Here is a 26,355-nt window from a genome sequence, read left to right as displayed (position 1 = left end):
TAAATTACTTACAGTTTACAGGTCTTTGGTTTTCAGCTGAGCACTTGAAAGAATCAACTGCAAAACACTGTCTTACTTTTCAGCGACAACCATTTCACAAAAACTCGAGTGTTCCACCAGCGATCTGGGTACGATATAATAAAGAGAGGAATTATGGGAAAAAACGGAGGCAGGCAACACGTGCCAAATGCATTTGAGACGATTTTGTGTCATAATTTACATGATCACTATATCATTTATTAAACAATTCCTCCGTTATTTAGCGGCACCGATATCCAGGTGACTCCACAAAGTGAAGAAAACGAAAATAAAGAGCACTTGGGAACGAAAACATGATTTACACCATCCAAAATGTTCTGTTGATTCCCTCAATTTTTCAACGTTGGCACATCGACAAAGTACTTACGAAGAGGTATTTTAACCATTCAGCTAATCAGTTACTTCTTACTACAAGGCATTGCGATGCCTTCTATTTGAAATACTATCGCCAATTTTAGCCGTTCAGACCAGATAGTAGTAATACTGGCATGAGTGACCTTATCAATCATTTGGTGCGATTTATCCCCCATTCAGCTGTCCGGTTGGTTTGGAATGTACTGTAACGCATACATCCTTAGAGATGAAAGATGCCTACCGTGCCAAGAGAATGAACGTTAACGTGGAAAGGAAAAAAAGACCACAAAGTAGTCTTACTGTTTAATTCTTTCCCAAGAACTCACAAAGAAGAAAACACAAAATACTTGCGAAATAAATTTACGTCGTTTATTCCTATGCAGTCATTCTATAATCATACATCATCATTTCTCCACGCGTCAAAATCGAACGTAAACATTACTCAAAAATAACTAAAAAAAATTGAATCCTTGCAGGAAACCTTTTCGAAAGGACCTTTAATTTACATCACATGAAGTACCTTCTGAGAACTTCATTCAGTCAGTGTTCCTTAACTTAATTACATACGGTCTGTAAACTGAAGCCCAATTCCAAAGTTGCTAGAGGAAAAGAATATTGCTAATGACCTATAAACAAATTGACACCTGTTTCAAGTAAATAGGTACAATAATTCTTGATCACCTCCATTAAAAAAAAGAAATCCAAAAAAGAAAACCATCATTGACGCTCATAAGATGAGAAAATGCAAACTCCTGTCACTAGAAGTTCTCGATTCCTTTTTCAAAACTCAAAACACGTTTTGGGAATAAATAAAAACACTTGTTATTGGCGATTATTATCCGATATCAGTTTGGCTGGGTTACAAAAAGTATGAAGTACACTACAACGTTAACCCCTCCAAAAGATAATTACACATTTGGATACTTTTTCAGCAAGATACAAGGGTTTTCAATTCCTTTTCGATTTCAAATTATTCCCTTTTTCCAGTCCTTCAGATTCTGTAACATTGATCAAATTTGAAAACATTGTAGTGCGCTGCTAAAAATATCGCGGTGTAAAACCGGCTAATAAATATTCTTCATTGAAAAGGGAGCCAGCCCTTCTAATTATTTTTCACGCGTATCTTAAGTAAGGTCAAAGCTATATTCACACGAGGGAACAAGCGAGTTACATTTAAACGAGGATGAACCAAGCTCGACACTCTTTCATTCACGACTGTCGTAAAACAAAACAATGAACCAATCAAAACTCGAAGCAAAAAGGTGCAACCGGTGCCAAGCGCGGGAAAATGCACGCAAATCTAGTCGCGATTGGCTCAAGTTTTAATCCTGATTGGTTAAAAAACCCTATAATTTGATTAGCAGTAAAACATAACTTTGCTCTGACTGGCTGAAAACAACACGTTTGCTCTTTAACGGTTGAAGAACATAAATAAACGTTTACTTATTTGCTGCAGCAAGTTGTAGGATTTTCTAACTAGTTATATACATCGTACAGTGTATCTAACGCAAAACCAGGGTCAACTACTAACCAATTTACACATTTTATAAATTTATAGCAAACTAATCTGTTGTATTTTTTTCTAGTTTTCCCGTACATTATTTGATAAAGCAGGCTAGCGCGCTAGTTTTTGGATAAAAATAAACATGGCCGCAAAAAGAGAGAAAGTAAAGTCGTGAAGACTCTTGTTTTAAATACTACGCCCTCAGCTCTAGAAGTAATTATTTGAGCAAAGTTAAATCTTCTGAGCATCTCTGCGAAGGTAACGATTACTTAACATTAAATATGAAATAGAAATTTGACACTAAAAAACAACCGAATGCTCTTTTTGACATACATCACCTTCAGCTATGTACAATATTAAATCTGTACTATATAATCGGTTTCTTTTGGTAGCAACCTTGTTATTTGCCTGTTAAATAGATTCCATTTTCTTTTGTACCTAAATATCTTAATACTTACCTATAATAAAATTTGTTGCTATTTCCACGACGGATTCACCCATCTTGTTTCAAAAACGGAGACACACTAAACAGAAATATGGCGATGCAGCAAACAATTTTTGCGACCTGATCTGTCACTTGACTTCTCACTTGGCATAATTTCTAACACCGGTGCTATGCCAGTTTTGTCAATTCCACGGAAACGAAATTCTGGTTGTGACGGGACATTGCTTATCACATGAATGAAACCTGCTAAACTAGATTGCAAATCCAACTGAGCACAGCACAGATGTTAACTCGTGCGCTGTGTAAAATCTAACACACATCTTTGGCGTGACGTTTGAAATTCTAACAGCATACAGGTTCTCCTAGCTGGTTTCGTCTCTTTTACCAGCTACGAGAATTTCTTGACGCATGAACAAAATTTCTACCTTTTCATGATCCGCACGTCTCTCTTTTTGTTTGACTGACAGTGTTTGACGCACGTTTTGGAGTTTTCAAGGAAAAAATAAAACGCCGATGAGATTTGGGAGTCACATGATGACAATATAAGAATTCGCTCTTGTCACACACTCGTAAAATAACCCGAAGAAGACGCAGCCAAAGCCTCTGAGCGCAACCTGAGGTAAAGCTTGCCTCGTCTCCACGGATTTTGAAGTTGTAGTGGTTTAAAATCGTCTCTAAAACACTTTTCTTGACCGCCTATTACCGCCACCAAACACAAGTCTTTAATTTTCTGCTCGGAGAGATTGTGCCAACGTGCAGATTTGTCTCTATCTTGGCACTTCTTGTGAAGTTGTTGCACAACCATTTTGACAACTTCACCCGCTCTTGTGCTGGGCGTTATGTGAAGCTACAACAACAAAGAAATAAAACACATAACGGTTAATTCAAGAGTTAGGTAACCCTTCTCAGTGGTTTTCCCGCGCTAAAATCCAAAATGGCGGATGGTCTTCAGTGATCAGCCGACATATTTGATTGCTCGCGGAGAAGTCACCAGCGGCTGGGGACAAGTTTGAGACAAGGCACAGGCTGATAGTATCTTTGTGCCACGAAAAAAAGTAAAATGCAAACTTGCCTTCCAGTTCCTGATCAGGATAAACAGCCCGGGTCAACTTTTACGCAAAGAAATAGAGAGCGAATAATCTAACTGTTTTAGTATTAAATCCACTAGCCAAAACTTAATTGGAAAACTAGCTTCGAAAACGTAAAGAAGCGGCCGCCATTTTGTTAACAACCGCACACTACTAGGCTATTCACTATCATCAACAGAGTAGATAGTGAGTAGCGTGGCCAATCAGAGAACGACATTCGTGGTAGAACGCTTGTATATTTATACTAATACGGAACATAACATTTCTGAAAGGTATACAATACTACATTGGAAAACAACAACAAATTGATGTTTTTTCTCCAATATTTTGATAGAAGAGCTCAATGTTGACTGGTTTTCCAACCCTCTTTTTCCATTTTCCATTTTTAGTGACGTTAACTGATATTACCGTACCGTCACTGTGGCTCCAGGGGGGAGACTGGTCTCTCCTGCTGTGTGAATTTGAACCACTCCCTCTCTAGGACTACTGCTGGGTGAAGAACCTGACGAAACATAAATCACAAATCGTGACACTCACAGCAGTACTGTGATTGGTCTTCTGAAATTTGGCAAACCCCTACAACTGGTTTTGACCAATCACAACGAAAATGTTTTCTTCTGAGCCAATCACGAGAGGAAACTAATCCAGACATGACTTGGCTCGGCGTTAAGTAAGGTTCTTAGATCAATCTTTGATTGATTTCAGTGATTACAATATTTTTGTATGCAAGGTAAGGTAGCTATGCCCTTACTGTGTCCATTGCAGAGGATTTTTCCTTTCAAATCCGACGAACACACGCAACACTGGCCATCAGGATGAGAAACAGTGTATTCGAACACCTCGACCAGCGGTATTCCACCGCGGATTTGACGATCTCTGGCATAATGGAGAGCATCTAATATCCAACGCATTCCTTGCCACGTCTCGTCCAGCTCCTGTGAAAATGTCAAGTAATTTATTAGGCAACACAAAATTACGAAAAAACAATAAACGCAAATTCGAAATGGTTGGCAAGTTGGAATAGAACGTTGTGAACGTTGATTCAAGCGTGACTCAAACTTAACTTTGCACTTACTTGCATCTTTTTAAGAGTGAATTTTCCCGCGCTTAGCACCGGTTGCACGTTTTTAGTTCGAGTTCTGATTGGTTCATTGCGTTATTTCCGTTCCCCGTGATTGGCCATTTGATCGGCCAGCTATGAAAGCTTTGGTTTTACGATAGTCATTTAACCAATCTCAGAATCAGGCCCAACACTAAACTTCACGTGACTTGGCCTACGCGCGTATTTCCGCGCCTGACGCCGGCTGTACGTTTTTGCTTCGCTTTTGTTATTGGTTGCACTTTTACCTGAAGACAGTAACTGCAAAAGCATATGTTTAAAGAGAGCTTGTACCTAGCTTGTCAACTCACCCGCTGGAAGTCTAACAGCTGCTCTTGTCGTGCTTTTGCTAACTGTACCTCGGGTGAGGAGAAGGCCTTGATGGATGAAAGAGAACAAATTGTTTCAAAGTGACTTCGGAACCTAGTTTAAAAAAGTTAAAATATTGACAAACGAATGAACGAGACACAGGAACAGGTTAAAACAACAACAACTCAAGAACGTTTTTATAGCTGTTTTCGTGTTCATTTTTCTTCAGCCACTTTAATCAAGTATTTGCCATGTTGTACTTTTAGAACCGAAGAATCATAGGACAAAGTAATTAAGAAGCCTGTTTGACTATACGACATGCCTTTTGACTTGAATTGCCGACCCTGTCCAGTACAGAAAACAAAACCAACTGACCTCTCTAAGCGACTGCTGTGATATGACAGAGTCCATATCGAGAACAGACGACAGACGAGAATAATGGCAAATAAACTCTTGCTGATAGGTATACATGTGAACTGAAAAAAATAAGAAATAACACCATTAAATACTATCACAATGACTGCCAGCGTGCCTACTCGCGCTCAGTCACATTGCTATATCCGGACTCTAAGGTAGGAACCCTTTAAAACTTCGCTAATCATAAGTATCTTTTTAGTATGAGCAAAGATAATTTAATCGAATTCCTTTCCTTTCTCAGTGTCTCTATCGAAATTTAGAAATAATCATGAATGTCCAGGAGGACTCGAAAGAAAGCTGTGGAAACACACTCCTACGGTTCGTAATCGCAAAGCCTTTCTCGTTCTCTCGTGCCTTCGGCCTCATCAACTATCACCTCATAGAGATCTCGAGCTCATAGTCTAATTGTTTTAGTAGAATTCTAACTGAAATTTAGTTCGATTGATGTATTATTAAACTTTGCGCCTTAGAAAGATCGCTCTGACTGAATTGCCATTTGAAATTGCAGTTGTGTCCGCGCGCGCATCATTTTTTCAATAATTTCAGGTTTTTTAAGTCAAGAAATCGCAAATGTCCTTCTCTAAGTCTTCTCGGAAATTTAATTATCCGTTTGCATCAAAATGTTCTTTAACACATTGGAAAAACGAAAAAAAGCGTCGCCATTACGTGGACAACCTCCACCCACTGCACACTAATGGCTGTTAGTATATTCTCAGCTCCGACTATTGCATTTCTAGCTCTCTGATTGGCTCAAAAACTCCGACTATGAGCCATTAGTCGGAGTTTTACCTTATATGGAAAACAGTGCGCCAAGTTTAAAAATTTTCCGCTCTGTAAAATTGTTGAAATAAAAATCGGCGGCAAAAACCCGATTAAGAATATACTAAAACAATTATTCCATTCGACCTTGTTGGATATGAAGTGATCATAACCAACTCGCGCTACGCGCTCGTTGGTTATTTATCACTTCATATCCAACGCGGTTTCATGGAATAATTGTTAAATAATGTACGGCCACTCAGCCAATCAAATTGCAGCATTTGCATTAGTGTACTAGTAGAATTCTACTGAAACTTGATAGAAACACGAAAATGGTTTATTTCTTAAATATAGCATCCAATGGCTACTTACTCATTTCAAACGTTTGTACAGATAGAGATATGTAGCCCTTCTGATGAGTGAGAGAGTCCACTTGTCCCGGGGCGCTACACACTTCCTCAGGGGGCGGGAACACAATGATAAATGACACATTCTCATCTAGTTCCACCACCTCTCGGTCATATATTCTGTGAAGTTTTGACGCCTAGCAAAGACAAAGAAATCTCGTGAGACAACGCAGAAAATGAAAAAGTTCTGAACGACAATTTTCTGTAGCTTGAAGCTGTCAGTAACATTGATATTCTCCCTACATGGAATGCTAGTCTATCACAAGTTGCCCCTAGCATTTTGCTATTGCCGTGTTACCCTTCTATTCCGCTGAGTGGAGGAAGTTATTATGAGAGTAAGCTGTCTTGCCCGAGAACAAAACACAGTGACCCCTGGCCCTGCACTGTGCCCTGGGTCAGTTTCAGATAGTACTGTGGATTTGATGCCTGCTAAGTATTTGTTTTGCTTGTTTTCTGCGTGTACAAGTAGTGTGCTCCAAATAAACTTTCAAGTTATAATATCAGCTACCCAACTTGGTTTAGTTGGTTTTCAATTTTACAGTTATCCTCTGTGGCTTTTTAAAAATTTGAGGCAAAAAATCCAATGCCTGTGTGTTTCCATTAACACACTCACTGTTACAGTGCTGTACCTAAAGATAAAATAATAGGACTACCTCTTTATTAACTCCAACTTTCTCCATCAAGGTTTCGGCTGCTTTGGCCACAAGCACTTGAAATTCATGCGCAGTCTTCGACGGCTCCTGAGTGTCCTCCTGTACAAACAATAAAAATAGTAATAATAAAAATAATGGTTGTCAACACATAAACACTTAAGTGGTAAACTATGGAGAGTGATCCATGAGAAGAGCAAAACCTTACCTTTAGAGAGTCTAGTGTTTGAAGCCATTGCCATTCCTCTCTGAAATGGAAATCGTTTAGCAAAATCAGTTAGGATAAAGTCGGTTCTGAAAAGGACTGTTACTGTTTCCTGACGTTTTGACAACCTGAGTGAAAGACTAGAGTTGACCTGGTTCAACTCAGGTTGTATCAACGTTGGTCACCAGCTACATCTCTTTTTCAGATTACCTTCTCCCAGACGACCGAAGAAGACGAACTAAAATCAAATTGATTAGAAAGAGTTACTTTCAAAAAATAACATGTAAATCACACATTCATTTTGCTTACCTGGACACATTAGGGTTATCTCGTAATTTGACATGCGGCAGGACGTTTGGACAGTTCTCTTGTACCACAACATGAATAGCATCAACAAAGGTTCTGAGCTTCAAATAACCAATGTATAAACCCCTAAATACACATGTAAAAGGAGAAGACATACAGGTAAGGTTTCCTTACTTGCAGGGCTGTTATCTTTAGTGTCCTTTACTGTCAGGTTTTTTTGGTCAATTAATCATCAATGATCAAACAGCCGCAACTGCATGATTGCGACAGACATCAGTTTTTAAAACTTTTCTGATAAACGTCAGACTTTCCTGATTAAATAAATATAAAATCTCAAATAATAGGTAAAAGGACATACAATCAACTCTATTAAAGCGGAAAACAAAGTATGGTGGGCGCTTAATTACACAGACATCATAGCTGTCTCACTGGTCCTGACTAAATATCACATCTTTCTCTGCAATTGAACTTTCTTCAAGGCAGACACCTCTCTAAAGTGGACAGCAGGAGCGGCTACAGAAGATGTCCTTTTTAGAGGGTTACTTATTTTTGTCAATACACTTTTCTGACTTGAAAGTTAATTCATTAAGCTAGTAAAGTCCATCAAGCAAGAAAAGAAGAAAAGGATGATGCATGACTCATTCTAAAATATATCTCGGGACTTCACTTTATATAGTAGAAGTCTACAGTTTACTCGTACAAGACATACAACCGTCCTTTCCACCCATTTATTCATGTCCAATGACATGTAAGTGAATTGGCAATATAAAATCAGTGTTGTTAAAATTTCAATTTTCCCTGATCCTGAAGGACTTGTCTGTTAACATTTCCTAACCTGCACCAGCCGTGATGTTTCTAGTGCAAACTCTTACCTTTCAAGGCTTTTTTTACTGTTTTCATAGTAATGGATCTTTTCCTAAAGATGAAATATAGATCAAACTTTATTCACTAAGGGTACATTAATGACGGTAAAGAGCAACGTAAACCATAAACATTACATAAATTAAATAATCTTGTGATGTCTTACAGTCAGATAATTTAACACTAACGAACATTTCTTGTTTCAAATCCCCACAACATTTAATTCCTAGAGGTTTGTCATGACATAACAAAACAGTTGCTAGTGATGTCTACTAGCTTTCCGTCTTACCTGAATGGAGGACACAAGCATCTCTGATGCAGAAAACAACTCTTCCTGTAATCCAGCTTGAAGCGGAGTAGTCTGAATCTTCTTCTGAAGTTTGCTCAATGACAACCACTTGAGAGACATGATACGTGGCTTAAATGAACTGGCATGCTGAACACAGTGAAATGAAAAAAAAGAAAAGAAAAACAAGAACATCCTTTAATCTCCTGGGCCAGGTTGTTTGAAAGCCAGTTAATGCTAACCCAGGATCAAAAGTAAACCGAAGTATTCCTTTTTCCTGTGTACAAATGTTTTTGACTGCTTATGTTTTGTGTAGATGGAGATTACTCCAGCCCAAAACTGTAGGACAAACAATACAAACACAGAACCTCACCGAAAAGTAACAAAACTGAAATCAAAATGCTCCCTAATCCTGGTTTAGCTTAATCAGATTTTGAACAATAAAGCCCAGCAGTAAATTTGCAGTACCTGCTTAGAACATATTTAAGAAAATGCAACTAGTGAGATCAGTAATGAAGTTCTCCCACACTGAAGGTGTCAGGTTTGACATTAGCATTCAGTGTGTGAAAACTAGTCAGAATTCAGTATATTTGCTAGTACAATTAACAAGAAATTAAAAATAGGTACAATCTGCCAAGAACACAGTGAAAGGAGCGCACAAATCCCTGACCTCTCCAGCGCTCCCACCTCCTCAGATAGCCTACAATGTTTTATTGGAACATGGTTTATTGGTATCAACACAATTACACAGTATTATGATCAGCAGAGCATACTTACAATAACATTATTGACGGCAACAATCACAGTGCTACCATTTCGATCCTTGACAGGTTTATAATGCAGTCTTCCAAGATCTTGCTTTCCAAGAGCACCCTGGAAAGAATACGATGGGTTTGCGGCGAGGAATTAAATACTTGAAAAGGGTTTTATTATTGTTTATAGTGGCCCAATGAACTATTATCATTGTCATCTTCACTATTACATGTAGTTTTCATTTGGTCAGACTAAGATCCTAAACACTTAATTGTGATCTGTTAAAGACACTGCAAATAGTGTATAACCAATTAGAAAAAACACACAAGGCGCTTGTGTCTACAGTGCAGTGTTATCAATACAGAATTTTCACTGCTCAATTTTCAGATGTCCTTTTTATAGAGGATAGGAAAATGAAAGATGTTAACCAGGTTGGCAGAGGCTTCCAAACATCTAGTAGTTGCACTATTTTTCTAACTTGTACATGATATTTGTGGTTGTTTCTTGTGCAATCACAGCAACAACACTATCAAGCCATATTGCCATCAGTATGGCTTGAATCTTAGACAGCTTCTCTCAGCAGGGGTGAGTCATTCTAATGTTCCTTTCTAGTCCTTCCTTGCTGCTTCTCTTCTTTCTATTTTGTAATGTATAATTCATTTGTTTGATGCATGTTTTCATATGGCTGATAATTTGTGCAGTGAAAATGGATTAAATTAAAAAAACTAAATTTAAAAAAAAAAACTACTCAGGCCTTTTCTTTTCTCAAGCTTTGTTTTACTGAGTTTACTTTGTCCATTATGGCCCTTAGTACAATATTAGTAAGAGGAAAATATTTCCCAAGGCCTATGCCTCTTTTATGGTATATCCACAAGGTGGTCTGAGTGCAGCCTTTACTCTTCACCAAATTCACAAAGAAGCAGTAAAAATAAATAATTAAGAATATATTAATATGAATACCTGCAGAGAGTCAGCAGCTTGGAGTAATTTACATCTAAAGAGGACTGAAGTTGACGATGACTTTTTCTCAATTTCCTGCTTTAACTTTTTAACATCTTTCCAAGTGCATGCAACCTAAAATGATAAATTCAGTCAAAACAATTATGATCTATTAACAAATACTGGCTGACAGTTGAAGCTCACCCTGCAGTTACCTATAAGGATAACTGTTCACTTGACCCAAATGACTAAAAACAGACATGTACTCCATCACAACACTTAAGTTTGATCCATATAGATTTCTATCCCTTCTGAGAGATTTTAAATGCCAAGGCAGGGAATGTGTTGGAATAATAAGAAGTACGAGACATCACATGTTTATACAAACTCAGCACATTTTACTAAAATCTTAGAAACGAAATAAAAACTGTTAAATCATGGTAGTTGAAGATAAAAACTGTTAATTTGATATACATATATTTTGCTCTTCAAGGCTCTTGAAGTTGTCTGCCATATATATATTTCAAGTGTATCAAGTATGAATAAAGATGTGACGTCTTGTTCTTCTTGTTAGTTTTCTTGACTGTTTCCATTGGTTCACTCTGTGATTGAAGTCTTATAGCATGTGATGACCATATCTATTAAGCAGTGCTTTCCCATGAAGCTATTTATTTTTAAAATAATATTCATTACTCAGACAGTTTAGAAAATTGTCAAATTTGCATGGTATGTTTGTGGTTTTAGGAGGAAATCTACCTTCATTAACCAGCAGAAGTCTTGAAGGAAGGTACTTGGGTGATTATCATCCACTTCAATTATGGGGATATTTTCATCCAAGGTCACGAGCAGTTTCTCATCGTCAGTGAACAACAGAGAAGCCAGGTATACACCTCTGGCAAAAAAAACAAAGTTTGCCAACCACAAATTTTAAAATAATCAATATAATTACAAAGTTCTGAAAAAACAAACAAACAAACAAACAAACAAACAAACAAAAAAGATAATGTTTGTTTTCCAGGAGTTAACACAGAATGGTGTTAACTTCAGTTTCTGTCCAATAAAACAAATAGATGTGTGGCTTTTCCTTATGAATGGCATGCTAGTAACAAGTTACTGCTAGCATTTTGTCAGGTAGCCATAGCAATGTGCCAGTATATATTTCTATTTAGGCATAGGTGGAGAGAGATATTGTGAGAGTACACTATATACTGCCTAGGAACATTATTTTAGAAAGAAGCCCAAAGAAAATACGCACCCTGATTGGTCTTTAACACAGAACTAGTACAAGCTGTTGACGTAATGATGGCGTGAACAAAGAGAATTTACATTTTGATGATCAAAATAAACAGGTTGTTTTCTTTTTTTCATTACAGAATTTTCTGAAAGAAATAAGAAAACATGTTCTCTGTGTTTCTGTCAAGTTATAGCAACACTTGTGGAAGTTTGGAAGAACTCAAAAAAGCTGTGAAAACACTTGCCTGTCAGCTCCTGTTCTATAACTCGATAGAAACACAGTGCAAGCTTTGCGAAGATGGCACTGGACTAGAATCAAAAAAGGGGCGTGAAGGAACTTGCTCTTACCTTTTCAGATGTCTTGCAAATTTTGGGGTAGAATGGAAGAGCAGATGAGTGTATTTAGTTAGACTCTTTTTCATTGCTGATCTCCGACTTGTTCTAGGGGATACACCGCTCTCACTTGCTGTAATCACAGAAATTGAAAACATATGAAAATCACAAAGAAAGAGCAGCCCTGAAACATGATATCAGTATCAAAGCAATATTGACTTTGTCCACTTTCTAATTTCTTTACATTTTACATCTCTCATACTAGGCATAGGATCATTTCTACTCAATTAATTACTAAAAGTGCACTGTTTGGTTTAAGGAAGTACTTATTCCAAAATCAGGAATGTCTTGAAATCCTTTATAATAAGCTATTCCAAAAATATGATGGATTGAAGAGGCTACTTCTTTTCAAATTTCTAAAAATTTTTAATACATCTCTCTAGAATGAATTTTATTATTATACAAGTTACATAAACCATGCATTCTATCAGCAGTATACTGATATGACTTAACATGCTGAATAATAATGATGAACTCGGAGCATAATAATGGTCATCATAAGTAAAGAAAATCACTGCATTTAAAAGCTGCTTTCCTCACCTGTCTCATTGCCAAATGTGTTACTACGTGGTCTGTGTGCTAAAACTGGTCTAACTGGTGAGAACTCTTCATGACTTTGCCATACTCGGCCAAACAAATCATCTATGACATTTAATCGCCCTTGGAAACGAGGTTTTGAGTCATCGACCTCATGCCATGCTGTAGAATAAGATCAAAAAATGTTGTTAAAATTCATATCACAACAACATACACAACTTTATATAATTATCATAATGAGGTCTACTGAATATCATGCTACGGATGTTATGGTCATACATGTTACTATCTGATTCACTAAGAAGCCGACATCAAATTAATTGATTTGACTGAGGTTTTGGTCAGATTTTTAATAGCATGAAAATGCAGACAAACAAAACTGACCAGTAAAAACTCCTGGAGTTACTGATGCCAATCAAACATCCAAGTTGATGACTTTCATTATCTCAATTTGTACTCTCTTGTTATTGATTCATAAAATACAAAATCGATTCATAATGCGTTGTTATTCTAGACATTGTAATAATGCTGATCAGTCTAGAGAACTTAGGGAATTATGCAGGTACAAATAATATCTAGCCTTCTACATATGTTACAGGGCTAAGATGCTAGACATTCCACAAGGTATTATTACCAACAAAATACTGAAAATCTGATCAACATACTTGAGGGCATTGCACAGGGAGGACTAGATTCTAGCCATGGTCCAAAGCCTTTGAGATTTCCACAGCAAACGCGTACATAGTATAACACAGACTAGAAAAAAGCAACAACTTTATATAGTTGGTAAACACATATTAACAATGAAAAGGTAGAATAAAACTTTAAAAAGGATGGAAGAAAAAAGATAGAAAGAAACTGTGAACAAACAAGCAAACACAAAAATAAATCACTGCAGCTATAGTGTAAACTTAAGTTTATCTTGGCTAAGGAAACTGCTCTTTACACGCACCAACACGGCATCTAGATTTTGTGCGCTAGTGTTGTGAACATAACAACGTAAGAGGGATCATGTTTACCTTTTGTAAATTACATATTGTGTACTCTAGGGATCTTAAATCACGAAGAACATATTCCCCTTCTAATAACTTGAAGTCTAGGGTCTTGCTCCATTGAACTAAAACGAAGAACATACAAGTATATCACCAGCTGCCATAAATTTACAACACAGCTGCATATACAATGAATGTAACATGAAATAAACAAAGTAATGTTAATAAATTATTTTGACACCTTTATGGCCTGGTACAAGGTGAGGTCTTGAACACGCAAGGTAAAGAACTGAGGATGTACAGTGTAGCTAAGAAAAAAAACTAAGCTGGCTCATTGTTGAGCCAAACCAACCTTTCTGGCTTATCAGCTGTACCTTCAAAGTTACATGTACCCCAAGTCTTTGTTTTGTTGGTGAAATTTAAACTGGGGATAAGATGTCTTTTAACCAGTGAAGTCAGCCAAAAGGATAGTATCTTGCCATCTTTACTTGCAATAAAATGAATTTTCTAATGCAATGGCTGATTAGATTAAAAAAAATATGATTAGAAATTATATTTTATACTCACTTTTATATTTAGATACAATAACTTTTTCACAAAGTGGTTCAATAAAACGAACAAGCAGTGAATCTTCAGAAGCAACTGATATTGTTACACTGCTTGGCTTGTCAGGTGGATCTGAGCAAAAAAAAAAAACAGTTATTTTGGAGTTCACAATTGCAATTTGATGTCTTTGTGAACAACTTTGGCATGATGTTGCCCATTCAGAAATCTTTACCTATTTTTGAAAGTCCTTTCTTCAGTTGTTCAAGCAAGTGTTTCCTCCATAGCCACTCTTGAAAGAACCTTTCATTTTCCTGCAGGATACATGAATGATTAATGCCATTCTATACTGTGCTATACTGTTAATAGTTCAGTCTATTACTCTTAATAGTCATTTTGCAGTCTCTCCAAGAAAAGGCAGACAACAGGGAGGCTCTCATCTTCCTGATCTCAGTCCAAAATATATAACTGCTGTTAGTGGATCCAGGAGGACTTTGTCTCAATCTTGTGAAGAGCTTGCCATGAAAGAAGCTGTCAAATGAGAATCAAAAGTGCCATAGTTGCATCTAATGTGTAACTTTGTAAAAACATGTGTACCTTTACTTCAGAAGATCCAGTATCACTGACATGTACCACTGCTGTGGTTAGATCATCCACTCTCAGCTCTGCTTCCTTCAACAGCATGTTAATGTGCTTAGCAAGATAAGTACTTGGCACTGAAAGATAAGACATCAGATAATGTTTAAGCTTCCATTTTGTTTCATGTATGAAACAAAATGGGCCTAATCAAATGAGAGGAAGAAGTAGGAAGCAGGATTTCCAAGATGAGGTGATCAGGGAAACATTTAAAACATGAAACAAGCACAACACCAGCCAGAGAAGAGGCACAAGCCACTTAACCCTTTACCCCCTAAGGCGAATGGCAGTTTTTTCCAAGTCAAATAAAGACACTCTGCCCAGGGCTCGAAATTAACTTTTTTGTTCAGGAGCCAGCTGGCGACTAACGGGAAAAACTTGGTCGCCAGATCGTAAGTTTTGGTCGCCAACTTATTTTATATATAACTCACATGAGAACACTAACATGATTTTGTATGTTACTTTGCATGCAAGAAAGTCACAAATGAAGAGCTAAAACTTTTGAAAACAGCACGAGTAAGACTTATAAACTGTTATAATGCTACCGTTGTTCTCAGATTATTATGGGGAGCTTAAGCACGCGCGTTTTTGAGATGCGGACGGCAACCGGAAGAGAAGATTTCGCATGCTTGGACCGTATTGTCCCCCAGATTTTTATACTACTCATCTCTAATGAAGAAAAGATACTTAGCAATGTGAATATGGTTGTGTGAGGACAAGTTTAAAGTGAAAAAAGCTCACTTCCGGTTACCGTCCGCGTCTCAAAAACGTGCGTGCTTAAGTTCCCTGATGTCTCTGGTTCGCAGGTGATGGTTTTCTTCTAAGTTATTTTAGATGGGGCGAAGCACAAAAACTTCTACGTCCGTGGTTTTCGTAATGACACAAACATGGGTCCTTTCGTATTTCTTCAAAACGCAGTTCTTTATTTTCGTCGCCTTTCGCCGCTGATAAACAACACTGTGCTTGGTCTAGGCTCCTACACAACTGATCACATCTGCTGCCATTGTTCTCGCGTCAACTGAAAAGTGCACGGTGTTGTAGTGTGCCCGTGATCCCAGTTTTGGAAGAGGCCGCTGAAACAATATGGCACCTGGTAAATGCAGTTTCGACGTGTCGAAGTAATTTTTACAATTACAAGTAATTTTTACGATTTTCTTGTAATACTCAGACATTATTTTAGTGGGGACGGAAAGGTAAATTGTCTGCTAGCTACCAGATCCGAATAATTTCCCTATCTAAAGATTTAAAAACAAAAGTTGTGTTGTGGTCATCTTTACTTATCGTACAAATTGCGAGTCGCCAGCTGGCAACCAGTTCTGAAAATTTAGTCGCCAGTGCTCAATTTTTGGTAGCATTGGCGACCAGTGAGTCACAATTTCGAGCCCTGCTGCCTGTGTACAATATGCCATTTGAAAGCCACTAATCAGCTTATTTAAGAATTGACATCAGCTGCTATGAAGGAGGTAGACATTTTGAGAGAAATTGCTTTAAAATGGGAAAATGAACGACTTCAAGAATGTATCAATCTTCTACAGTAACTATATTAGGTATACCCCTAAACTATAGCTTATTTAGCAGTTCTTAGTGCATAGCTTGATATGAAACAAGTCTTGTATTCAATTTGCATCCCGAAAAAGGAACTAAAAACTTCTGGGGGGTGGTCAACCATGTCTTGGATGGGAGGGGGTCAAAATTTTATGACTTCAATGAGCAGATCTTGAAAAGACAATTTTCATGGCAAAATTCATAGAAATCTATCAAATATTCACAAAGTTATGACCTTGTGTGCCAATTTGCACTCTTAGGGGGTAAAGGAAGTGGGTACCTGAGAGTTAAAGTGTGAGACCTAGAAATCTCAGACCACCTTGTCCCCCTCCCCCCCCCCCCCCTCCCCCACCTTTACTATGAAGGAAAAAGGCTGTTCATGTCCAGGGATCACAAGAAGTAAACTTAAGACATCTACTACTGCATGGGAAATGTTCATCTACCAGTCTGGTTACAACAGGTTCCTCAGAAATGATGTTATTGGCAGGGAGGTAATGGACTTATCTTGAAGCTTAAATGTACTTGTGAAGTGTAGCAGATAAGAGAGGGTCCCAAATCTCCAATGAAAACCAGAATACCATGCACTTACATTTTGAGCTTTCTTGAGCACCATACAACAAAAGCATTTTGACAATGGAAAGGGCACCAAGCATGGCAGCCACATCTAGAGGTGCCAACCCATCATCATTAACCCTGCACAAAATAAATAAATAACATTGATTGGCAATACAGGCATATGAGAGCTAACAGACCATCAAAAATGATGATTGCTAAAAAACCTAATTTTGGTTGTTTTATATTTCAATTTTTTTAGTTATTATATCATGTGTAAGTAAAGATGTACAAAATTTAACATCCTGTGACCCATTAGTTAACCCCAAGCCAAGTCCAAAAGTACACCATGTATTTGTGTCAAGACAACAAGGATAAGAATGACCAGAGTGAAAACCATGATCATGGAGGCTGCCGATCTTAGGAGGAATAGTTTATATAAAAGATGTGGCATGTCTACCCATTGATGTCTACATCCTCTGATTCCAAAATATTCCTAATTTCATCAGTTTCTTTACGGACAATTGCGTCAACAAGTGCTGTGAATGGAAAATAAAAATGTAAGTAATAATTTAAGTAACAGCCAAATTCAATAGTGTACAATCAATGGTACATAAAAAAGGTAAAGACATAGTCTGCATATGAGCCTCACAAATGTATCTGCAGCTGGTGCTTACTGTATCTCCAGTTTCAGTAACATGAAGGGACTAGTGGTATGTCTCCTACCCCCTGGATGGAAAGCTAGTCTATTGCCAGGGTTATCCCCCAGCATTAAATTCGCCGGTACCCATTCATACACATGAGTGTACAGTGTCATCCCCAAGAACACAACACAGTCACAGTCCCCATCCAGGGCTCGAACCTGGACCACTTGATCCATGAGGCCACTCTACCCTCCAAGTTGCGACCATTCTAGTCGCCATGGCAACTAGAATTTTGGAGCTGGCGACTAAATTAGAACGCAAGTCGCCAACTTGGCGACTAAAATTAACGTGACCTATGTGTCAGGAGCTTGAGCGGACTATCATCCAGAGCGAAAAGAAAAACGTTCTGAGCATTAAGAATTCACTTTGCAAGGCTAGTTGTTGTGGGATTTTAACCAACAGAAATGGAGACTGAATAAAATGAAATGTTACATGGTAAACAAAGATCAAAGAATTGCGTTCAGTTGAGCTTGGGACGTGACGAAATTTGTTCCACTCGACTGAACTTTGGCACATGTCAATTTTACCTGGAAGCGTGAGACAATGCGCGCAATCCGGTCATTTGCCATCGAAAAGAAGAGGAATTGCAAAAGCTTGGAAAGCTCGACGGTGACAGGATCCACAATATATTTGAGAAACATCCAGATGTATTTCCAGGGTATTTTAACTTGGTATAATCTGTGTTGTTTGCACTGCTCCTGTTGTGTGAATTACAATTGATATACACAAATATTTCTGTGTTTTGTGAAGCGACTTTTTTTCTTAATTTTCATTTTCATTTGATCATCAATCATTCCAATAAAAGCATATTTGAATCAAAATTAGGTAGTTCTTTCACTGAACGAGACTTCAATTTACTTGGTGGTTCAAGGAAAATGTTATTAATAATACAGTTAGATAATAATAAGATTATTATTTATTATCAATTAATTATTAATTTATGCATATATTTTGGCGACTAAAATTTTTCACTGGCGACCAAACCTGAACAGTCAGTGGCCAAATGGCCATTAAGGAAAAAAGTTAACTTGGAGGGTTGCCACTGTGCCTCCACAAGGTGCACAATGGATGCTGAATGGTAATGAAATAAAGAAACAAGGAAAAGTTCTGGTGATTTAGTCTGTGCCAATCCTTGCTGGACATTTCTAAGAGTTCCTTGATAAGTGTATCATTTTTCAATGCTTAAATTGAGGAAATGGAGCAAATTAACACCGGAGACATTGAACTACAAACCATCTAAAGTGGTGTCCCTTTTTTTCTTTGATTTCTCTCTGAGATCTGAAAATAACAATTTATAAGAACTTGTTTATTATTAGTAATAATAGCTGCTTTGATCATTTAATTTTAACTCTTTTATTTTAGTCATGCGTTTTATACATGAGCCTCTGGCTCGGATACTGAGGGCAACCTCAATCCCACCCAATGACTTTAATAAATTGATTGATTGATCATGTATGTGTGCTGCCTGTCTTCTTTTAATAACAGACCACTCTTAGTGTCAGTCCTTTGAATGAGGGGCTACTGACTACATGACTAAATGAAGCTAGGAGTCGAGCCAAATGGATGAGTGATGGACTCAGAAGGAACAAATGACTCTCAAATGTGAGAGTAATAAATTTATTAGGCTTGAGTTGAAAATAAAATTATAATGGTTTATTTGTCTGCAAAAGATGTTGGAAAGTTGTTTGCCAGCAGTCACCATGCAGGCTATCAGTAAACAGCCTTACATGTATTAGAACCCACCTCTGTTATTGAAACTGAATCTATTTTCCTGGACAGAAAGCCGCATGCGAGGAGAAGAGCGTTGATTAACTGACATAGCACGCTGTAACCTTGGTGATTTGCTGCTTCCTTGTGATGATGCTGATCCTAAAGGAGATGCGAGATCTTCCAAACTGTGTGATCTTCCTTGGTTCCTAAAGGTAACAAAACACCACAAAACAACATTTCCAACTGACAATACTTTTGTGAATAATCAATAAGTAAAAAAAATCCTGAAAAAAATTTCCCACATCAGCTAGAATTCCTACCACTGATCTGTTATAAAAAAAAACTCATCAAAGTTATGCAACTTGTAATGTGTGAGAGAGGGGCAAAACTTGTCACACCTTGCATCTTCCCAGACAGGATGAAAGTCCGCTGAAGCTAATCGCCCACGTAAGCATTTTTTAAGATTTCCCTTACAATTTGCAGGAACACACTCATGCTGTTATATTTGAAAAAAGTAAGTGTTTCTTCAGCTGTTGCATGTGTATACTGTATGGGAAGACTATGACAAACAATGTTAACTTATAAGTGGAAGGTAGAGCTTATGGTGTGTTATTTTTAATTCTTATAAAATAATAATGATTTTCAAGACTAGGACGCTTCTTTCCCCCAGCTAAACTGGCATCTTCCTTAAATCCTGCCTCACCTTATGCTTCCTTTCTCCCTTCTCTGGCTAAGTCGCCGTGCCAGTTTGCTTATTCTAGTATGCTTTAAGCCACTGCAAAACAAACCAACCCAGTACAGTGTCACTGTATGGTACAAACTAGCTTGGGTTAAAAGGTTAAGCCTGCAGTCAAGTCTAGAGACCCATCAGGCTTACACTTATCTTTGGTTTCTGAGAGGCAGGAACTTACTACTTCTCTCTCAATGGGATGCTAGTCCAGTATGGACATGTAACTTGCTGTTACCCATTTATAAGCTCGGGTGGAGAGCTATAGGCGAGTGTCTCTCACTAGAACACGATACTATGAGTTGGTCAGGGTTCAAAACTGGACTGTTTGATAAAGAGTCCAATGAAGATCCATTGGGCCACTTCACCTCTGGTGAGGGAGTCGTGCATATCGTTTGGAGTGACGTACATTTACTGATAAATTTTGTGTCAAACCCCACCTTTGCTTCTTCTCCTGGTCTGTTGGAGTGACAACTTCCTCTTCATTACCCTGGTAGGAATAACAAGTTTTGACCTACTTATGAAAAAGGACTTCACTCTGATACAAAGCACTCCTGTGGAGGGGGGCATAAGGGTTTGCGATGATGCGGTTATGTGTTATTTTTGGCGTGGTTTTCTGGAAATATTTATTGTAACCTGCAGCATTGCGGTTTTATAAGAATAAGAGGTTTGTAGCTTTCCCAATATTTAAGTTGAATTGCGACCAAAAAATGGGTGTTCCGAGCTTGTGTTCAGGATATTTTAGCTTGAAAACTAGCATCTTGATGACTTTTCACAAAAAAATTGTCAAAAGTGTGACCTTTGTACCACATTTGAGTGGTTTCCCTTGTTGAAGTTGTAAACATCAAGTTTTTTTCATTGGCTAAATAAATAAGGTGGTACAGTGGAACCTCGATTTAACGAAGTTGCTGGGGACCGGCCAAATTTGTTCGTTAAATCGAGGGTTTGTTATATCGAAAACCTCAATATGACGAATTTGAGGGGAAATGGCCAAAATGTTCGTTATATCGAGGTCATAGTTAATGATTGAATCGTAACACAGGTGACTTCTCTCACACAATTCAATGCAGTTTTCATCACTCAGAAGTGCCGCGTTCTGAGATGCAATTCATTAAGCATGGTGGCTTTCAATATCAGTTATTTTAACTTTTAAGCAGACGCGCAGCTTTTGTTTGCAAAAGAACGACACTTTCAGAGTAGCGATTTAAAAATGTTGCAACATAGAGGTTATGCCATATATCGAGGTAGATTTTACGTTTGGGTTTCCGGAATATGTTCGTGATATCGAAGAATTCGTTATATCAAGGTTCGTTATATCGAGGTTCTATTCCATACATTTTACTGTAACTTTGGCCAGGACATAGAATATCGTTTGTTATATCGAGGACTTTGTTAAACAGAGGTTCATTAAATCTAGGTTCAACTGTATTTCTAATAGAATGGCAAACCTGAAGTATTAATGACAGCATCTAGGACATTTTGTAACTACAGTACATGTATAATGGTTTCGGTTGCTTGAGCTAATAAATCATTTTGATGGAACATTGCTGGAGTGTTTTTACGTTTTTCTATAGGGTTTTGTGGTTTTTGGAACTCTTCTCATGCCCTCCTCCCTGGCCTGTGGGTCACCAACACCTGCAGTTTGTTTGATGCAGAGCCAGCTGAGGCAGGGCCAGATTCCTCCTAATAATGTTATGTGAAAGTGAAGAATGATCATTGCAGTAAATTTTCCAATTTAAGCAATTGGAAAGAAGAAGCCTGAAAAAATCAGGGCTTCAACGGGATACAAACCCGTGACCTTTGCGATACCGGTGCGATGCTCTACCAATTGAGCTATGAAGCCACACATTGGGAGCGAGGTCAATTGATTGAGCTCATGTCTTCTTATGAGGAGTGAAATGATGTGAAGTATATATGAAATAATTCATATTTGAACTGCGGTTGTAGATGAAAGTGAAGAATGATCATCGCAGTAAATTTTCCAATTTAAGCAATTAGAAAGAAGAAACCTGAAAAAATCAGGGCTTCAACGGGATTCGAACCCGTGACCTTCGCGATATCGGTGCGGTGCTCCCAATGTGTGGCTTCATAGCTCAGTTGGTAGAGCATCGCACTAGTATCGCAGAGGTCACGGGTTCGAATCCCGTTAAACCCTGATTTTTTCAGGCTTCTTCTTTCCAATTGCTTAAATTGGAAAACTTACTGCGATGATCATTATTCACTTTCATCTACAACCGCAGTTCAAATATGAATTATTTCATATATACTTCACATCAATAATGTTATGTCTTGGCTTGGTTTTTTATGTGCAATAACTGGGACATCTTAGATAAAATTTCTTGTTTCTTATATACACACACATTTAGACAGTAATTTGTGCTATATATTATGGCATTCCTAGTACTAATTGATGAAAGGCTACATGTCGAATGCAAGTATGCTCATAATGTAATTTTTACCTCTAATGTATGCAATGATTGAAGACGTACATCAGTTGAATAATATAACCCTCCTGTTGTGTATCCAAAAGGAACTCCATCAGTGCTACCACTTGCTACTCCACTCTCGTCATCCTCTTCAAGATTCCAAGCTGCCGCTAAGGAAAAGAAAGCATGTCTGTCTTCAGCAGTGTTCAGAGAATAGTCAACAATGATTGAGTGACCTTAAACATTCAGTACAATATGAAATTGAACTGTCCTTGAAAGTTACACTCGAAGAGTTAAGAGATACTTAACAGTATGCAATGTTTTAATGTATTGTAAATTGAACCACCTACTCAAACCTTGGCTCATTTGTGCACATAAATCTAGTGAGACAATCTCAGATACTGCAGACTACAATGTGCAGCACTGATACATGGTAATCACACAGGTCCCAACCCCCTGTAACTCCTTGGTTGTTTGTATTGACTTCCTTTTCCACTTGCAGAATATCCACGGATAGAAACTTTGATTAAGACATTATCTTAGCAGTGTACATGTTTCACATGCGTATTTTCATTAAAAGTACGAGTTGGCGATAAACAGGTTGCCTCAAGGACTGATCGAATTAAGTCATAGATTCAGTTGGGAGCATACAAGTACATCTTCTGTGTGTTTTCAAGAAAACAAGAGAGTCACATTACATACATGTACCTTTGCGAGGCAAACAAAAGTATCAAGTTACAGACGTTGATATGACGAGTAAAATTTTTAGTTTTCTGCTTAAACTTCTGATAGAAGTTAAAATGAACAACACCACAGTAAAATTGAAAACTGTCCTGGCTGCAATTATTGTGTTACATTTAGACTTGAAAGAAAATACGCTCAAGGCACAATTACATACTGCTAAGATTATGCCTTAAACAAGACTTATCTGTCCATTCATATTCTGCAAGGGGAAAAGGCTAAGCTGAATTCCCCCAACCTGTGTGACTAACAAGTGACAGTAGCTAATGTATTGCACTCTGCACTATCTGAGATTATCTCTGTCACTAGTTTTTAAATTTGCTAAACAAGGAATGCTCTGATTCTTACAAGGAGAGAAAGAAGACACACAGCATGTAGTTTGTTACAAGTTATTAAAAGTAATTTATAGTAATTACCCCTAGAAGACAAAGGAAACTTCAACTTAAGAGGAGCCTTGGAAAAATTCCTGCAATCTTTTGATACTAGTGGCTTGTTCACATTCTCTGAGATAGAGGAAATGGTTAATGCTCTTGCCAACGAGGGTTGTTTAGTCACTGGGCTGCGTAAAGGATGTGGCTTTTGCAATCTGTAAACAAAACAAAAGGCTACAACAAACAACACTGACAACAACTTATTACGCTACAGTTTGTTGAGGACACTTCGTATAAGAGTAAACTACAAGACGAAGGAAGACAAAGAACCTGAAACACATAACAAATTTTCCAAAACTCCTTTATACTTTGAGTCATAAAAACAAGGTCTAATACTACCGGTATATGTTTTCATCAATTTGGCAACACTCTGGTAGAAATTAAAATATGAAAGATCAATCTATATGACTGTTCTAGATTAGCTGAAACTTTGAAGCAAATGCCGAAAAATCTCTGAAGTTAGGGCAATGATCTCTTTGTTTGCTAGTCACAAGGGATTAGAGATAGATTTCTAAATTTTTTACTTTTTGTTTTTATTTTATTAAAGTCAAGCATTAGTTTGCACAACACTGGATTTTTAAGAGTAAATACAACAATATACACACTGTAACCTGTCTGAAGTCAGAATTTGTTATTGGCTCGTTTTGTTACATGAAAATTCTGAAGCAAATATCCTTACGCACTTTATCAAACCAATAAACCATTGATTGCATGGTAAATTGCATTTACGTCATTTCCTTGCGGTTTACTGACACAATAGATAATAGCAATAAATAAACCAAGTGCACGCATGATTATCAGTCACTTTATAATCAAAAATAACTTTGTCCTCAATTCAAGCTCCACATCCATCATTATTAACCAACTACAGAATATTGCATATATGCAAATACTTATAGAGTCATATACACTGATTAACAAATTGACCAATTTAGTTTTAGGAATACAATTAAAGGACCTGAACTACCAATGCAAAGACAGACAGCTTTTAATTCAGTATCAATCAAGTGTCTTTTAATTTTTTTCAATGATAGATGCATTTTTTATCCTTCACACCTTACAGTTAATCAATGAGTCTTTGCACCAATCATTTAACCATTTATTTGACATTTACGAGCTTGCTCATCAATCACCCTCTACATGATCTTAAGATGCTTGTTGATATGCGAACTATAGGATTACTTTGACCTGATCTGTATGACCTGACAAAGAAAATAAATATCAAAGAAAAGATAGATATTACGTAATAATCCAAAAATAGAAGAATTTGTTATATATTTTTTGGGTTCCATTGATTTTTTCAAAAGCATTTTCACTACATCTGCAGGTCTCCTAATTAAGAATTGCTCTTCATTTTAGTTTTTAATTTTATGTTATTAGCCCCATAACCAATTTTCAGTATGAATCTGAGTATGAATATACCAATTTCAATTTATTTTATCACTAACAATATAATGCAAATAAATCATTTGTGACTTAGAAATTTAAACTCTTCTTTGGTTTTCCTCAAGACTTGCCACTACATGCTGATAGTTCTGTATTTCTAGTTGTATAATAGTAATATTTCATTAAAAAAAATCGAAAACGGCAAAGTACCAATTTTTAGTTTTCTCATTAAGAAATCATTAAAGTTTAATTGTTTTCCTTTCCTAACTCGCTGACAGCTTTAATTCAGCTACAGAATATTCAGTGCAAATTCACATGAACAACCGGTGATATATATCCTGTGACTACATAGCCTGAAGACATTTTATAAATAGAGCACTTTTGCTGCTCAGTCTTCCCCCGAAATAAAATGAGACTAATTATCATAACAGCAAATAGTACTTACGAACTGCTAGTTTCGTCGCACGAAAAATTGCCATCAATTCCATTGAAAAAAGTGGCGCTACATCTTCCCTCTTTCCTGTGCATTGAATAGAAGAAAAGAATAGTTGATTGAGATCCGAATTCGCTCGACTAAAATATCGAAATCGCAAAGAAAACAGATCGAGGTCAAATGGTGTCGGAGTTTACCAACAAAACTACGAAAAACAAACTCACGACTTGCCTGAGCAGTCCACCAAGGTCTTGTTGTTGAACGGGCAAGTCACAATCGAGCTCTCCAGACGGGACGAGAAACCCATCAGTGGTACATGATATCCGTCGAGCTGTTTCATTTAATCTGACAGTCTCTGCCCTGGCCGCTGTCGTCTCTTCAGACATACTCACTTTACAATTCACCCATAAAACCGCAAATCTTGACTACAGAACGTTTTCGGTCAAAACCATTCACCAAACAAGCACTCGACGATAAAAAATGTACAGTTGATGGCAAGTTACCGAAATTTAGTCGGTCAGGCATACCGTCAATACGGGCACGAATACGCAATTATCCACGCCAATCTTCGTTGTATGTAGACTTGAAGTGAGAGTGTACACTGATCAAAGCCTGAAGGAAGAAATACTGCATATGTATTGAATTTGACGTCCATTCGAGTCGATTGATAAAGACATTGACGAAGCAACGCGCTTTCTGCCTCAATCAAGCGTGTTGCAAGGTCTCACGCTGGCGAAATAACTGGTGCTTTATTCCAAACCACCAGTGCCAGAATGATCGTTTCGCAACTGCCAAGACTTCGCTACACAATCACCCACAAATTGTATAATACCAACAAGAGGCAGATTGTCGTTGTAAAACATGTATATCTGGTTCCGCTGGAGGTAGACTGGGGAGAAGTGAAATTGGATCCAGGATTTCTCAAATATCTTTCGAAAAGGCGCG

At 37.5% G+C, this 26,355-nt stretch overlaps 1 protein-coding gene across 3 annotated transcripts in view; it reads right to left on the bottom strand.

Moving 5' to 3' along the window:
- Positions 1-740: 740 nt before the first annotated feature.
- The window catches only part of LOC110062948 (ankyrin repeat and fibronectin type-III domain-containing protein 1-like), a 25,642-nt gene continuing 27 nt past the window's right edge, over positions 741-26,355 (bottom strand). The window contains exons 1-31 of one of the 3 annotated variants that reach the window (XM_089289781.1): positions 25,635-26,355; positions 25,423-25,490; positions 23,577-23,746; positions 22,453-22,589; positions 20,434-20,483; positions 19,970-20,041; positions 19,300-19,472; positions 18,790-18,834; positions 17,313-17,391; positions 16,890-16,993; positions 14,717-14,835; positions 14,355-14,433; positions 14,144-14,254; positions 13,604-13,701; positions 13,250-13,340; positions 12,588-12,746; positions 12,003-12,120; positions 11,178-11,313; positions 10,443-10,556; positions 9,507-9,602; positions 8,733-8,879; positions 8,455-8,498; positions 7,586-7,708; positions 7,280-7,319; positions 7,075-7,173; positions 6,387-6,558; positions 5,214-5,314; positions 4,841-4,906; positions 4,182-4,365; positions 3,844-3,932; positions 741-3,189 (exon numbers count right to left, since the gene is read on the bottom strand). The exon at positions 25,635-26,355 is cut by the window's right edge and continues 27 nt beyond it. In XM_089289781.1, the coding sequence (XP_089145907.1) occupies positions 2,902-3,189; positions 3,844-3,932; positions 4,182-4,365; positions 4,841-4,906; positions 5,214-5,314; positions 6,387-6,558; positions 7,075-7,173; positions 7,280-7,319; positions 7,586-7,708; positions 8,455-8,498; positions 8,733-8,879; positions 9,507-9,602; positions 10,443-10,556; positions 11,178-11,313; positions 12,003-12,120; positions 12,588-12,746; positions 13,250-13,340; positions 13,604-13,701; positions 14,144-14,254; positions 14,355-14,433; positions 14,717-14,835; positions 16,890-16,993; positions 17,313-17,391; positions 18,790-18,834; positions 19,300-19,472; positions 19,970-20,041; positions 20,434-20,483; positions 22,453-22,589; positions 23,577-23,746; positions 25,423-25,490; positions 25,635-25,796 (3,534 nt within the window). In that variant the 5' untranslated portion in view covers positions 25,797-26,355 and the 3' untranslated portion in view covers positions 741-2,901. Of the gene's footprint in view, positions 3,190-3,843; positions 3,933-4,181; positions 4,366-4,840; positions 4,907-5,213; positions 5,315-6,386; positions 6,559-7,074; positions 7,174-7,279; positions 7,320-7,585; positions 7,709-8,454; positions 8,499-8,732; positions 8,880-9,506; positions 9,603-10,442; positions 10,557-11,177; positions 11,314-12,002; positions 12,121-12,587; positions 12,747-13,249; positions 13,341-13,603; positions 13,702-14,143; positions 14,255-14,354; positions 14,434-14,716; positions 14,836-16,889; positions 16,994-17,312; positions 17,392-18,789; positions 18,835-19,299; positions 19,473-19,969; positions 20,042-20,433; positions 20,484-22,452; positions 22,590-23,576; positions 23,747-25,422; positions 25,559-25,634 lie in introns of those variants that run through there. The other 2 variants (XM_089289779.1, XM_089289780.1) reach the window with 2 other exon arrangements.

Source organism: Orbicella faveolata, unplaced genomic scaffold (assembly GCF_042242905.1).
Source record: "Orbicella faveolata isolate gen_17 unplaced genomic scaffold, um_ofav_v1 contig_2, whole genome shotgun sequence".
In the NCBI taxonomy this organism is placed as follows: Eukaryota; Metazoa; Cnidaria; class Anthozoa; order Scleractinia; family Merulinidae; genus Orbicella; species Orbicella faveolata.
The sequence above is the reverse complement of the archived record's forward strand: the minus strand, read 5'-3'. Positions and strand labels throughout refer to the sequence as shown.